General features: G+C 39.8%; 1 protein-coding gene across 4 annotated transcripts in view; it reads left to right on the top strand.

Annotated features, from left to right (window-relative positions):
* The window catches only part of BCHE (butyrylcholinesterase), a 49,018-nt gene extending 39,508 nt beyond the window's left edge, over positions 1-9,510 (top strand). For 2 of the 4 annotated variants that reach the window (XM_083868907.1, XM_083868904.1), the window contains exons 3-4: positions 761-927; positions 8,715-9,509. In XM_083868907.1, coding sequence (XP_083725033.1) covers positions 761-927; positions 8,715-8,836 — 289 coding nt within the window. In that variant the 3' untranslated portion in view covers positions 8,837-9,509. Of the gene's footprint in view, positions 1-760; positions 928-8,714 lie in introns of all 4 variants that reach the window. The other 2 variants (XM_083868905.1, XM_083868906.1) reach the window with 2 other exon arrangements.
* Positions 9,511-15,797: the final 6,287 nt, after the last annotated feature.

Genomic DNA, 15,797 nt, shown 5'->3' with positions numbered 1-15,797 from the left:
CACTTTTTTTCCCCCTCATACAGATACTGTCATTTCTGGAGGTGAAATCTGGCTGCCTGTCCTTAGAGCCCGACGGATTCTGTTGTATTATAAATATTTATCACAACTCTTTTAATACCAACAGCTGTGCTCCTTTCCCATGCAGAGCTGGTTTTATAAAGGGTCAAGGCCTCTGTAGCTCTTCCCAGTTTCCACAAGATTTCAGAGTGTTCCCATTTGGCCCTCCACAAGCAGGACCCAACACGCCTCCAGGATGACTGTTCCTTCTTAATGAGGAATAATTGTTCTCTCTTCCAACAGAGATCTTATCCCAATTTGGACATTATTTCTACTTTTACTTGTATGTTTATCCAAGTCATTTATTCCAATCTGTTTGTCCATCTAAAGAGATCAAAGGCATTCAAACTAAACCACAAACCTCAGACTGGCAGGCTGGTTAGTTCTACAGTCATCCCTAATGATTCACAGCTTCTGTGAGAATCTCCAGATTCAAAAGGTTGCTTGAATATGATCATTTATTAAGTTTTTTTCCCTTTGATGAACCCAGAACACCTCAAAAGGGGATTTTTTTTTTTTTCTTCAAATGAAGGTAAATGAAATTTATCTGGCTTTTTTCCCCTGTTACTTCCACAGGGGCACATCAGTCATTCCAAACTAACACACTTGAGAGCTGAACAACTATTAAACAAACCCAAATCACACTTTACTGAGTGCTGAGGTGTTTTCTCATTCTAAATGAAGTATTTCTTTTCTCATTTAGATCTCCAAATGGGACCCTGCCTGATGGAACAAGGTGGCCAGTCTTCACTAGTACTGACCAAAAATACCTGACACTGAGCACCAACACTTCCGAGGTACTGACAAAACTCCGAGCGCAGCATTGTCGATTCTGGAAACACTTCTTCCCCAAAGTCTTGGAAATGACAGGTAACATTTCTTTTCTAGATGCTTTTATATAAAACTTTTATGCAAGGATGCAAGGGTCATTTTCTGGATGATAGTTGAGTTGAGACCTTTATATTCCTGTTTGTAACTGAGATGTCCAGTTGCGTAAAACCGAATTGGTGTTGGATAAAACTGTCCATGCTGTGTTGAGGGTGGACCCCAGAATGTGCCCTGGTTTTTTTTGGGTGGTTTTTTTTTTTTTTTTTTTTTTTTTTTGTTTGTTTGTTTGTTTTGTTTTTTTTTTTGTTTTTTTTTTTGTTTTTTTTTGTTTGTTTGTTTGTTTGTTTGTTTGTTTGTTTTTGCCAGAGTTGGGATGAAATGCTTGAGCCAGTATTTCTTGTTTGGATTCAGATTTTTATTAATTCTTATCTATGGTAGAGTCTCACAAACCCTGAGTTCTACAGCACTTCCAGCCAACAAAATAAAAATGGAGCCGCATCTCTCTCCCTTCAAGGCCTTTTAAGGGTAAACTGTCCAATTAAGAAATGACACCTAAATTGTTTTTACTTTTAACCCAATAACCAACTACCCGTGGCCCACAATGAGGACTTTTCTATCCAATTACAAAATCTCACCCAGACCCAGGAGAAGAAAGTGAAAAAGAAGGACTCAGCCTCTGCCCTAAATCCCCCATCTTGTTTTATGTCTATATTACTGTATTCTAAACCTTTAAACTCTAAGTTTTGTGTCCTGTGATATCACACACTTCTATCCAAACCCCACACCCACAATCCCAGTGCTGTCACTCAATTTTGGGAGCCTTTTCCACGGCCTCAGGTCAATGCAGTGTTTGCTGGGGGGTCAGTGCCTGTCAGCACAGAAAGTCTGAAATCCTCAGTGCCCAGAGTTCCAACAGTCACCATCCTATTTTGTACCAGGACAAAACTTGGGGACACACCAAGGGCCAGCACTTTGTGATGTGGAGTCCCAAAATTCAGGTGCAGGTGCAATGTGAGACACTGAGTGCTGAAACCTCAGTCCTTTGGTAGCCCCTGGAAGAGTCTTGGTGCCACCAGGGAGAGAAGAGGAAAATCAGGGCTGAAGGAAAGTTTGGACCTGGAATTCTGGAGGCTTTAGATGTTCTGTATAAACTGTGGGGCGTTACAGGATGTCATATTTGGCTTATAGTATCTATTATTTATGGGATTCTATTTTACGCAACTGATCCCCCGAGGACAGGAAGTGCTCTGCCAGGAGGGGATTCTGGTTTCCAGCTCACGTGAGAGCCCTGGGTTTTATTTCTGGAGTGTCACTGCTGACAACCCAGAGGCTGCAGGATTTGCCTGTAAAAAACACTGCCTGGCCATGTGCACAATGGATTTATGAGATTTTGCTGCCAAGAAAAGTATAATTGTTTGAAACTTTAAGGTCAGTTGAACACAGAAGACCCAAATGTTTTGAAGACCAATGGCACTGTTTTACCAAAGCCCAGCAACAGATGAAGAAGCCTCTTTGCTCTGGATTTCAAAAGGAATTGATTTTACAAAGTGATTTTGCAGCTCTGGAATCACATTCTGCAGCTTGACTGAGGGAAAAGTCTCATTTCAAAAACGAGATACACTTTTAAGATGTTAATTAGTAATTTAAAATCTTTCTCTAAGGCTCAGTTTGAATGCTCGTCTTAAAAAACACGTAAGCCTTAAAAATATGTAAACTGTCATGGTGCACAGATGATTCCTTCTGAAATAATTTATTCCTTCCTCATTTGAGTCTGTGACTGTATTATGGCTCAACTTTTATCCCCTCTCAGTTCAACAGATGTTTTTCAATTAAATCAAGAGACGCGAAATCAGTAGGTAAAATGAATAATTTATGAAGCCTACTGTGTGATTTTTTAAAATCACAGCGTTCCCAATTACGGGTGGATTTCGGGGAGGTTTCAAAGATCTTGACAACTTTGTGCTGAGCCAGGAGAACTGAATTTTTTATTTTTTTTTTTACATATTCCTTTAACCTGGCTGGGAAACCCTTAGGGAAAAAAAGTGTGGATCCTACAAATGGGCTGAGCTTTGGTTTGAGTCTGTGTGGAGCAGGAGGGAGCGGATCAGCAGAGCTCAGCTCATCCTGGAATGGGGAAGAGCTCCTCTGCCTGGTCCTGGGGGTTGAGGGATGATGAGGCAATGCTCGGGATCTGCCAGCAGACAGAAATGCATCGCCGTGCCACGTTGGGTAATTCGCACCATAAATTTACATAATTTAATTAAAAGAAATTCATGAGCGTATTCTCGGCAAAAAGAGAAGAATCGTCGTGTCTGGATCCAAATATAGAACTGAGGGGAGAATGTTGTCAACAAGTGGCACTGCCTGGTCTTGTATCATCTGTCAGTCCTTGAAACGTTGCAATAATAAAAACAGAGTGTTTCCATTATGTTCCCCACACAATATTATCCCATTCTGACAGAAAACTCTTTAAAATCCTGTGTACAAATGTGATATAAGAGCTTATATTGCAATAATTCTCCTCGCTGAAATATTGTTTTGCATTTTCTCTCTCCTTTTATGCCCAAAGGACAGGGCACACCATTAATGCAGAGATTTCCTCTTGTTCTGAGGGTCTCTCGTTTCTGTTATTCCTTTCATTGAAATATTCTAAGGAAAAGAAGGTTGTTTTAACATGAGGTGATGTAAGACGACAAGGGAACAAGTAAGGAATTTTTATGTTCTCATTGTTACAAGTTCAAGTAAGGTTCAGATAGGCAAAGTAGAATTCTGCCAGGTAGAACCCAAAGAGGATAATCAAAACAACTTATTTTGCAGAAATTATGATTTTTCCACATCAAGTGATCAGGATTTGCCACAGATGTGCTTGGTCACCCCTTTGCTTAATTCCTGACCCACTCGTAGCCCAAGCCTTGCCACCCACTGAGGGATGTTAAAGCCTTTAAATGCCAATTCCAAATGTGTCCTGGATCTGAACCAGCCTGTTCCCATCACGGAGAATGTGATGGGAAACATCATGATGGAAGACAAGTTCCCCGAGGCAGTTCAGTATATGAGAAATATATATCTTTACTCTTAGGTAATTCACATTTTCCTCAAGCAATCATAGCAGATATCCTTTTTTAAAAAAAAATTATTACGGTTGTGGAGTAGGAAAATAATAAGGAAAAAAATGAAGCTCTCACAGTAACACAAGAGTAACAGCCACATATAAAATACAGCCTTGATACCTCTGGAGTAATTTTGAGCAATTCTGACTTCTACAAGTCAGAAGCTGTAGTTTTGTGTCCAGCTTGATAACAAACACTGGACAAGTGGATCTGGGCTCAGACACAATTCCTACATGGATTTTCACCCCATTTCCTGCACCCTGCCCAGCCCAGGCCAGGCTGGGAGCGCTCAGCATTTCCCATTGCATTTGGAAAGCAGAAGGGTTTCTGCTGGCTGCTGCTGAGAGAACCACACCAGAGGGGCAGTGAACAGTAAGTGACTTTTAAGTAGCTTTTAGAGCAATCATATGTTAATTATAAAAGCATCTGTGTCAGACTTTACCTCCTCAACACAACCTTTAATGCATCTAAAGCCCTTCCTATTTATATGAGCCCGTTTCCTCTTGATTGTGGAACGCTGCAGGCAGCCAAACTTTCCATTTACCCTTCCATTACTCTTTTAGTGTGCCTAATACATATTTTTCTATTTTATTTGATATTGCTGCATCATGGATCGTCTAGGAAGGAATCAAGCTTGGTCATTTAAATACATTACTTTTTAAAACCACCCTAAAAAGATTTTTTTTTTTTTAATGTGGAGGCAGAGAAATGTTCAATCTTTTGACCAATGAGCAACAAAAATAATTTGTTATTTAAAATTTATAAAATTATAAATTATAATTATATAATTATAAAAATGATTGTGTTTGCTGTGATCCTCCAACCAGTATCTGGATTCTGCAGAAATAAATAAATATTTTAAAAAATGACTAAATAGAAAATTCACTCTCAGAATTAAATTAAATTTCCATAGAGTTGGATACATGAAGAAATGTGAATTAACCACAAGTAACCTCACCAATAATACCACACCTCCCAAGAAAGACTTTACTTATTGCACCTATGAACAATAAGTTTCTGTACCTAAATCATCTGATTTCTTTCCATCATTTCACTCCATCTCAGTGGAAAGATATCAGTCCTTAGAATAATTCATCTCCCATAGAGCTCTGCTGACTTCTGGAAGAACTGCAAAAAATGAAATAATGGATTTTTTAGTCCTTAAAAACACTTGTGAAAATGAATATAATGGTGTGGCTAACAAAGCTTTGGTATCCAGAGAGTGTGATTAAAGAATATTCAATATAGATATTATTTGTTTCCTGCTTTCTGGACATTTGTGAAGAAACTCTCACCATGAGAATCTGCAGCAGAAACCTGTGACATTTATCATAGATCAGATATTGAACCCAGAAACTTGCAGGTATCTGAAATCATCAGCTGTTGAGGATGGAAAAATTAATTCCAACTTGTCATCCCTTGTTAATTAACAGCTCTATGGCCTTTATCCCAATCCTAAATGGGGTTTTTTTGTGTGTTAACATTAAGATTAGCACTTTACTGGCACATCCAGCAGATCAAAGGATGGGATGGTGATAAATTTAACTTTGCTCTAACACCATTAAAGCAAGAGATAGATGGAATGAGAGGAAATTCCAGCTGAAGAATCAAAATAACCCAAAAAACCCTTTTAAAATTTTTGATCTGCTAAACAGGAACCTGTCAGAGCATTGATTCATTGCCTACAGAATTCCCCCTTTTCTCCTTGTCAGCCTCACTGGGCTTTGCAAGGGGAATCAAGGTAAAATTTGGGATTGCCCCAGTGGCTTGTAGAAAATTCCCTGTTCTCACTGTCCCGTGGCTCTGCAGGCACCCAGTGCTCTGGGCTGTAATTATTGGTCAGCTTGGGCTCTCTAATCTTTCTCTTCTCTGCCTCCCAGCTGTCAGCTCCTCTAAGTCATGGGTGGTTGCCTCCCAGAGATTGATGATGTTGCTGATAATGGGATGCATTGACTTGTGACTTCCATTTGGATCTTATCACTGGGGGAAAAAAAAGCAAACAAATGGGAATTCAAGTTCTTATTTCAGTGTTTTCCATCCCCTTTTTGTCTTTTAGATTCATAATGGTGGCTCCTCTGAATTTTTTGATGTCTTCTTTCTCTAGCTGGCTCACTTTTTCACCAAGATCTTTAAAAAGCCCCGTAATTTATACTCCAGAACAGTGACTTTTAATTCAAGATGTGTCTATGGTAGAGATATTCCAGTGTCTTTGGGCAGACTTTAAACACCTCCACACCGGAATAATTAAAGAACAGAGGTTTTTGAGTTTCCTTTTTAATTCATAAGTGGAAGTTTTGCCTGAATAAATAAAGCTGGACATCCAAAATCAAGAATAAAATGAGAAACACAGTTCAGGCAGTTTTCTCCAAATAAAACTGCTACTGCTTCATACACTAAATTACCAATCCATTTGACTTAATGTGAAACATTTGGCTTTGCCTGAGACCCTGACTACATCTTTAAATTAAATATGTGTGAAGGAGAGTTCTTAGAGTCAGGAAAGCAGAATGTTGTGCATGTTTTGTCCCCACGTTTCTGAGTTCTCTCTGCATAGCTTAGCAATGAAAATGAGATTTTATTGTTACCAGCACTTCCAAATCATCTCTGAGTTAATGGCAGTCGTGGCCTGCAGAAAAAAAAATAAAAATTAAAAGTGTCTGAACTCTCCTTTGGTCTCTGTTGTAACCAAGGTTATTTACAACTTGGAGCTGAGGGAGAAGGATGTGGTTAATTTATTGACATTTTTTCCCCATTTTTGTTCTTCACACTTTTCTGTTCGACTGCATGTAAAAGTACAAGACTTCCCGGAGAAAAAGCATCTTGGTTTTATTTCTGGTCTCACTGGAACCAAGAAGTAAATCTCATTTCAAAGTCTCATTAAATTGCCATCTGGATCTCCAGACCAAAAAGGTTTGGAAACGTCGAGCTAAACTGCAGATAAGCGACCAAATTACTGGATGCTTCTCCAAGCTAAATCTCGGAACCAGTGAACTCTCTCTGCCGAAATATTTTCTCTAGCCATGTGTAAAACACAGAAGTATTTCATTTTCACATCGCCAGTTACACTTGCAGCAATGGCAGGTCGTAAAAAAGGGGGACGGGGTGTATTTATGGAGGGACAGGGCCCGGGCTCTGCTGCAGCAGAAGAACATAAAAGCCAAAGGAGCAGAAAGAAACCACGGAGCTGTTACCTCAGGAACACCATCACCAGGCTTTTCTGGAAGGGAAAAACTCACCACCAGAGCTGGGTCCAGGATGAATAAACCATTCATGGATCATCAGTGGTTTCTGAACTTTATCCTGAAGTCTGCAGCTGATACTAAATGATGAGCATCAGTGACTGATACAGCCTGCAGGTTTTATTCACATTTTTTGGTGTTTCTGGGATGTTCCTGTGAGACCACTGCATTTCTCCATGGTGTTAATCACCTTTTGGGGCGATTACCTCAGGAACACCATCACCAGGCTTCTCTGCAAGGGAAAAACCCACCACCAAAGCTGGGTCCAGGATAAATAAACCATTCATGGATCATCAGTAGTTTCTGAATTTTATCCTGAAGTCTGCAGCTGATAGAAAATTATGAGCATCAGTGATTGATACAGCCTGCAGGTTTTATTCACATTTTTTGGTGTTTCTGGGATGTTCCTGTGAGACCACTGCATTTCTCCATGGTGTTAATCACCTTTTGGGGTGATTACCTCAGGAACACCATCACCAGGCTTCTCTGCAAGGGAAAAACCCACCACCAGAGCTGGTCCAGAATGGATAAACAATTTACGGATCATCAATGGCTTCTGAACTTTATCCTGAGGTCTGCAGCTGATACTAAGTGATGAGCATCAGTGACTGATACAGCCTGCAGGTTTTATTCACTTTTTTTTAGTGGTTCTGGGACGTTCCTGCAAGGCCACTGCATTTCTCCACGGTGTTAATCACCTTTTGGGGCTGCAGGAAGGGCTCCCTGTCCATAAAATACTCAGGGAACCCTGTGAAATGCTGTATTTCTATGATTTTTCTCATCCTCACCCTCTACTCCCATACTTATAACGAATTTGGCAATTAATATCTCCTTGGGACTCAGGATTACTTGGAAAATGCTTTAAAGGTGGGGATGAAACAGAAAAAAGAAAATGGTTTCATTTGGGAATATCCTACTCCAAACTTGTGCCCTTTATGTTTTAAACTTGAGGATTTATTCCATGGGAGGTGGAGATTCTGGACATCCATTGAAATCCATTAAAACAATGGAAATCCTGTTATTTCCTTAAGCAAAGCTGTGAATTCTTATCTTTACAAATATCTCTTTGATTTTGCATCATTTAATCTTCAGGGTGTGTGGGTTTCCATGCAGGGTATATTGAACAAAAGGCATATTTTGAGGATTAAAAAAAGGGGGGAAAAAAGTGGCTTTAAAATGATGATTTTGATGGACAGAAGAATTATCCAAAATGTATATTAAAATATATATATATATATATTAAAAAGTCCAAAAAATATTTATTATCCTGCCATAATGATATCTTTTCACTCCTTCCTTTCTGATGTAAAGACAAAACGCTAATCACTGAATTTTCAGTCATTCCAGGTTTAAGGAAAGAAGCAAAAGACCATCCCACAATGTATTTGGAGCAGATGACACTGATAATCAAAATTATTTTCCAATTAGCATACAAAGAGATTCAAATTTAGATTAATGTAACCCATCTCATGTTTTACAGGAAATATTGATGAAGCAGAACGAGAGTGGAAAGCAGGATTCCATCGCTGGAACAATTACATGTCAGACTGGAAAAATCAATTTAATGATTACACCAGCAAGAAGGAGCTGTGCAGTCTCTAATTAATATGTTTACTCTTTCCAGATTGTCCCTAGAACTGTTCATCAGGCAAATATCCAGGTAGCTCCCCCAACGTGTCCAGCATTAAATATGTTATGCAGATTAAAAGGAAAACGTTACAGACACAGTTTTGATTTCAGATCTTTCATTTATATTTTACCTCCTCGCTCAATAAAAAAATAATATAAGGCACCCACACCCTTTGAAGCTTCCCTGGGTTAAGTAGGACTGTAGACATTAAAGGCTGGAGATTAATGATGTACATTTTATTATAAATACTGGCTGCTTAAATTCACCCTTCAAAGACACAATGTAATCTGTTAGAGGGAAATGGACTTTTTTATTTTTTTTTTTTCCTAAACAGAAATAGCAGTTTTACAGCATTGCCATGCAGAACACAATCAGATTTAATCTCTAACTGCAACGCCACCGTGCTCCAGCCTTGTTTCAGACATAATTTCATCGACATAAACATAAAGATACAATAACTTTGCTGCACGCACCAGGCAACGTCGTCTTGTTAGACCAAAAAGCTTTAAGGCTGCCGTAAAAGTGAGAATCAGTGCTTCCCTCTGGCCAAATCTGTAGGACAAAGCCATGCTAGGAGAGGATTTGAAAGCCTAAATCAAGTGCTACAGTGAAATAAACTGGAAAACATGACACCTTTCCCTCAATCCTCATTTTTCAAGGATTATCAAATAATGAATTCACACCTTTCCTGGGAAAAGTCCCTCCTATGGAGGCAAACTCCAATTATGATTTTTTTTTTTGTCCGTTCAGTTGCCTGCTGGCTGAGGGACACCCCACATTTCCCATCGCAGAACACAATCAGATTTAATCTCTAACTGCAACGCCACCGTGCTCCAGCCTTGTTTCAGACATAATTTCATCGACATAAACATAAAAATACAATAACTTTGCTACACACACCAGGCAACGTTGTCTTGTTAGACCCAAAAGTTTTAAGGCTGCCATAAAAGTGAGAATCAGTGCTTCCCTCTGGCCAAATCTGTAGGACAAAGCCGTGCTAGGAGAGGATTTGAAAGCCTAAATCGAGTGAAATAAGCTGGAAAACCCGATGCCTTTCCCTCAATCCTCATTTTTCAAGGAGTAAAGGATTATCAAATAATGAATTCACACCTTTCCAGCTCCCTGGGAAAAGTCCCTCCTATGGAGGCAAGCTCCAATTATGTTTTTTTTTTGTCCGTTCAGTTGCCTGCTGGCTGAGGGACACCCCACATTTCCTGGAACACGAGAGGCAGGTTTTTACAGCCTCAGTCTCTGTTTTTAGCAGATCCCCAGCCCCAAAAACTGCCAGGAGAGAGATTTCCTGGCCAGAAATGTCCAGGATGGAAGGCTGGGAAGGGGATCCTTGCAGTGGGATGTCGCTGGAGGACGCGAAATGGACACACACACTGTCAAGCCATCAGGGCAAAAAAGAGAGTGGTTTCTTTTTGACTTGGGTTTATATAGATTTTGGACGATGACCAGGGACTGGAGGATGAAGGTTGCCACCTCTCCAAGCACACTGGTCAAACTAGAAGTCCATCAATTGTCCTTCCTCAAGAGAGGAACAATAAACAAGAACAATTTACAATAATGTTACTTTTGTTTATATGAAAATCTGTGAGAAACTCCACTACAAAAATTCAAACATCAGGAGGCTGAAAAAGATCAGGGCGACACAGGGACATTGTGACTTTGGTGGGAAGCACTCAAAGGACCCTTTGCCATGGCCAGGGGAGCTCCCTGCCCTGTGAGCTGGCACTTCCCACACTCCTCTCCACCTGCTCAAGCTGAAAATATTAAAAACTTCCAAAAATCCCCACGGATAATTCTTCCTACTTCCCTGCTTCTGGATGGGGCTGGAATTTTTCCTGCCTGAACACCACCTTAATTGGTTGCTTTTCACTGGCCCAACTGGGAAGAATAAACGCCAAGGATTTGATGAATGTAAGTAGGATGTAAGAGCAACAAGCCATCTCGTAAATGAATTATCCTGCAGCTTTCTGTAAATGCAACAGCATCTCAGTGCATCTATTTTCTGTGCTGGTGATTGCAAAAATGCCTCCTTGGATTGAGCTGAAGAACTCCAGATAATGAACTGAGAGTGTTCTCTTCCTGGCAATCAGTTTGACCACACAGGATCCCTGCACTGAAAGGATTTATTTATACAGGAAGGCCAAATTCTGCAAGAGAGGATGGCTTATCATCTTTCCACTTATTTCTAAGAGAACACAATTATTTCCCTGACTACATTATGTAAAACCACATTTTAACACAGGATTTCCAAAGGTTGCAGTCAAACCTGCACAGATAAAAAAAAAAAAAAAAAAAATTCTGATCAGTTTTGAAGATGCTGATGAAAACTTGAAATTATCTGGGATCCAAAATCCTTTTTTATGTGGCACTACATGTTTATACCACAGGCAATTAGCCCATCACATAGATTAGCATAGTATTTATCAAATATTCTTCAGGCTAAGGATGGGATACTGAAAATAAACACAGAATTTTTGTCCATCCCTGAGCAGTTCTGGCACTCCCTGTTTTATTTTTGTGCTGTTCTTCACGGGGGTTTTGGGTGCTGCTCTGCACAGTGAGCCTTGACAGCACCATCAAAGCAGCTTTTATTTCTTTATCCATCCTCTTCACAGCAATATTTCCTTATCCATCTGTCTGATCAGCCTAATCAATGGGGGAAAAATATCTGAGCCAATTAAAATGTAAAATAACCTCTGGAAAGGTGGGGAAGGAGTTTATAAAATATTTGGTTGCAAAGGTGGGTTTTGTTTGAGTTAAAACAAAGGTTAAACCACTTTTTGAAGGTTTTACTGGTTTTCTTGGTGTGACTTGTTAGCTTTGTATTTATTCAGCTGCTGGGAAATAATATCTCCATTTATCATTCAAATGAAATCAATACATCACGTAGTCATTCATTGCTCATATCTGCAAAAAATAAACCCAGGAAAGCCTGGAGAACTTGGATGTAAATGGTTAAGGTAACAGAGAATGAAAAAAAAGACTGTGATTGCTGAAAATGAGGATTATATATTAGAAGGATATCTCACCCAGACCTTCCTGAAGATGGAATGTTGTTAATTGATGTTTTATTCTCGCTCCTGAGAGCCAAGAAACACAAGTTTCTCTGTGAAACCTGAGAAAATGTGTTGATTCTTTCTTACCATCCTTGATACCCAAAGGAAGAATTCTGAATTTAGTCACAGAGCTGATGAAAGATCAGAACAAAATCAACTGTAGTGCCAACAAAAACGTTGGCATCAAACCAGTCGTCATTGGGTTTTATAATCTCTCAGGTTTAATGACAGATATTTCACACTCATTTTAGAAACTGGCATTGGAGGGTTGAAGTCAGACATTTCCCAGCAATTAAACCCACTTTTTTTTTTTTTTTTTTTTTTTTTTTTTTTTTTTTTTTTTTTCACATTTTAAATGCTTTGTCTGAATAAATTTTTTGTCTGATAAGCTTTCAGTAAAGTTAAGCATTATTGGTGTGAAATCCAATCTGTTCTCCTGCTGGAGTATCAAACTCATAAAGAGTTGAGATGTTCATGGTACCTGACCCAGGCCTGGTCTGCAAAGCTGGACCAACCAATGCTGAAGATTTCTGGCTTTCAACAGAGTCCAAAATTGTCTCTTAACACAACTTAGACCCTCCCAAAATTTCCAGGCTTCCTCCCAGTTGCAGATATCACCCTCCTAACTTGTATCCCCTCAGAACTTGGATTTTTTGGAGTGGAAGTTGAGTCCTCACCATCCCAAACCTTGGCCCTCACTCCAATGTTACCACACTAAAAAAGGCCAATTTCTGCTGGAGTGGAAGGCTGGGCTTTGGCCTTCTTTGGTCAGTAGAGGCTCAGTCTATTTATACAGCAGAGATTTCTGCTCTATAAACACATGGATTTATGTACCCAGTTAAATCTTCATGAGGAGACAGCTCATCCCCACTCATAGCTGGAAAGGTGTCTTTTCAACAGAAGAAATTTAATTTTTTTTTTTTTTTTTAAACAGAAAAAAATATTATTTGAATTAGAGTTTTGGAGAGAAAATTAGTTTATAAAATTAATTTTCAGCAGATCATTTCCGAGGGGTTTGGCTTTTATAACACACAGATACCAAGTGGATTAATCTGAACATAACACGGACAAGAGGAGGGATATAAATTTCTCTCCATCAACATCACCACGTCGTTCTTCTGGGGCTTGTTTATGTTTTATCATTTCTCCTGGCTCAGCACCAGTTCTGCACCATCAGCAGAGCTATTTAGAGGGACATAACAAACGTCACCCTGCTTGAGTTACACCTGCAGCGTGTCCAGGGAGTGGAGAACAGTCTGGGCTGTCCCTGGGACTGGCACTGTCCTCCTCAGATAGAGGGGGGGGAAATTGCACAAGGGAGAAAATAAACCCCCCCAAAAAAGGAGAGGAAAATAAATAAGGAGGAAAAAAAAATAGAGAAGAAAGGAAAAAATAAAAATTAGAAAACTGAACAAAACCCACACCAAAAACCAACCAAATAAAAAGCCACACCTGCCAAAAAACCAACAAAATTAACAGAAACATCCACCCTCCCCCCCAAAAAAAAAAAAAAAACTACCAAGGAGAGGAGTTAAAAAGAGAAAAACAAACAAAAAACTAGAAATTAACAAGGAGGAAAGAAAAAAATATATGCACCAAAAAAAAAGGAGGGAAGGGAAGGGAAGGGAAGGGAAGGGAAGGGAAGGGAAGGGAAGGGAAGGGAAGGGAAGGGAAGGGAAGGGAAGGGAAGGGAAGGGAAGGGAAGGGAAGGGAAGGGAAGGGAAGGGAAGGGAAGGGAAGGGAAGGGAAGGGAAGGGAAGGGAAGGGAAGGGAAGGGCATCAAAGAGGAGAAGTGGAAAAAAAACCACAACCAAGGTGGAGAAGCAACTGTGGCAGAAAATGGATGTGATAAAAAATAAGGTGTGAAAAGAACCCAAACAAACAAGGGAGAAGGAACTAAAAGACCTCACACAAGAGCATCTGCCCCAGAATGACCAACCATGGGAGGGTTTAACACCATCCACTGAGGCCCTGAGTATCCCAGTGTCTCTGTTCCAACAACTCCAGCCAAAAATCCCTCCCCCTGAACTGCCAAATGAGTTTGGGAATTTGACAGCGATTCAGAGCACGGGGTGAGGAATGAGCTGGGCAGGTTTGGCTCAGGCTTGGGGGCTGCTCTGGAAGACGCTGCTGCCAGCTGACTCCTTTCTCCCTGTCTTTTCTCCTCCAGCCTCTGGAATTCTGGGCATTTGCCAAAGCCCCAGCGCCCTTGGCCAGGCAGAGGCTGAGCCCAGCACCTGTGGGACAGATCTGTGCAGCTGGAGGTGTTTGCCATGCCTGCTCCATCTGTTCCACATGCCACAGGTGTGCTGATTTACTCAGGGTGAATTGGGAGCAAGAATCCTTTAGAAAAAACAAAAAAACCAAAACAAAAACCAAAACAAAAACAAAAACAAAACAAAAAACAAAAACAAAAACAAAAAACAAAAAAAAAAACCACACAAAAAAAACCAAAAAAAAACCAAAAAACAAAACAAAACAAAACAAAAAAAAAAAAAACAAAAAAAAAAAAAAAAAAAAAAAAAAAAAAAAAAAAAAAAAAAAAAAAACAAACAAAACCCCACCCAAAACCAAAACAGTTCCTGGCTAAATTACAAATATTTCTCTCTTTCTCCATGTTCTGTTTTTATTTAACCTTATCTACAGCTCTAGGTGGGTGAGCATAAAGAAACTTCTTGAAAAAAAAATAAATCTGGTAAAATATTGAATTTTAGACTGTTTGGATGCTGCAGATTTGGGATCTACAGCAGGAATTTGGCAACAGGTTGTTATTTAACAACTTTGGCTCTGTGAGGTGGGAGGATCACTCTGTGTGTTTCTTAGGGAATAAACATCCATTCACACAGATACCTAGAGAATTACAGGTCCAACCAGTAAAACCTTCAAAAAGTGGTTTAACCTTTGTTTTTACTCAAACAAAGATATCCAGAGAAATACAGGTCCAACACAAATATCCAGAGAATCACAGGTCCAGCAGCAGCTGCCTCCCAGCCTTTGTCATCAGCATGGAGATGGAATTTCATCCATCTACACTTTGAAAACACAACCCCACACAATCCTGTTTTTTTTTAACTAAAGAATAAAACCTCCTGATATAAATCAGCACCTCGGCCAAATGAGTTATTCACAGCAAAAAGTTCCAAAGCTTTTTTTTTTTTTTCCCTCGGATTTCGCTTGTTTTGGGTCCAACTTTTATTATGAACAAACATAATTAGTCGGGTTTTTTTAAATGCTTGGCGAGACAAGATAATTCCTGCCTGACCCCTGCTGATTATCCTGGTTCAGCACGGGAACCTCAGCAGCGCTTTGTTGATAAACCAGATTAGCTGCACTCATCAAAACTTTAACTCCTGGACTTAATGACTGCCAAGCAGTGATGTGAATCTGCAATTAGTGCAGGTGCAAAGTTATAAGAGGCTTTTAATTGGATTGCAGGTGAGATTAACTGAGGCTTTGGCCATGTGTTGGTTTGGGGGGAAACAGGAGGAAAAATGAACTTTAATTCCTGCACAAAGTGAACAGTGATAAAAGTTCCCTCCCTGACAGCTTGAGGACACTGCCAGAGGCTGTGGGTGCTGGGTTTTTTTTGGATTTACTGAATTTGGTCGTTACATGTATCACTTTTTGAAAAGCCTGGCGTTCTTTTCAAGGCCCTGGAGTTAGCCAGGAAATTATTATTGCACTAAATCATCGTTGTATTGCAAATTATCCATCTATTCCTTCCAAATCCATATATTTGCCTGGAAAAGAACACCAGCCCCTGATCTTTCACACTCTGTTCCGTTTCAATACATGCCCTGGTTGCAGGAATTAATGTTTTATCCATCATGTGTGAAAAGTGTAAGTCTGGGAGTGCTGGGGTTAA

Source organism: Zosterops lateralis (assembly GCF_965231275.1).
Source record: "Zosterops lateralis genome assembly, chromosome: 10".
NCBI lineage: Eukaryota > Metazoa > Chordata > Aves > Passeriformes > Zosteropidae > Zosterops > Zosterops lateralis.
Note: the sequence above shows the minus strand (reverse complement) of the source record. Positions and strands in the feature narration are given on the sequence as shown.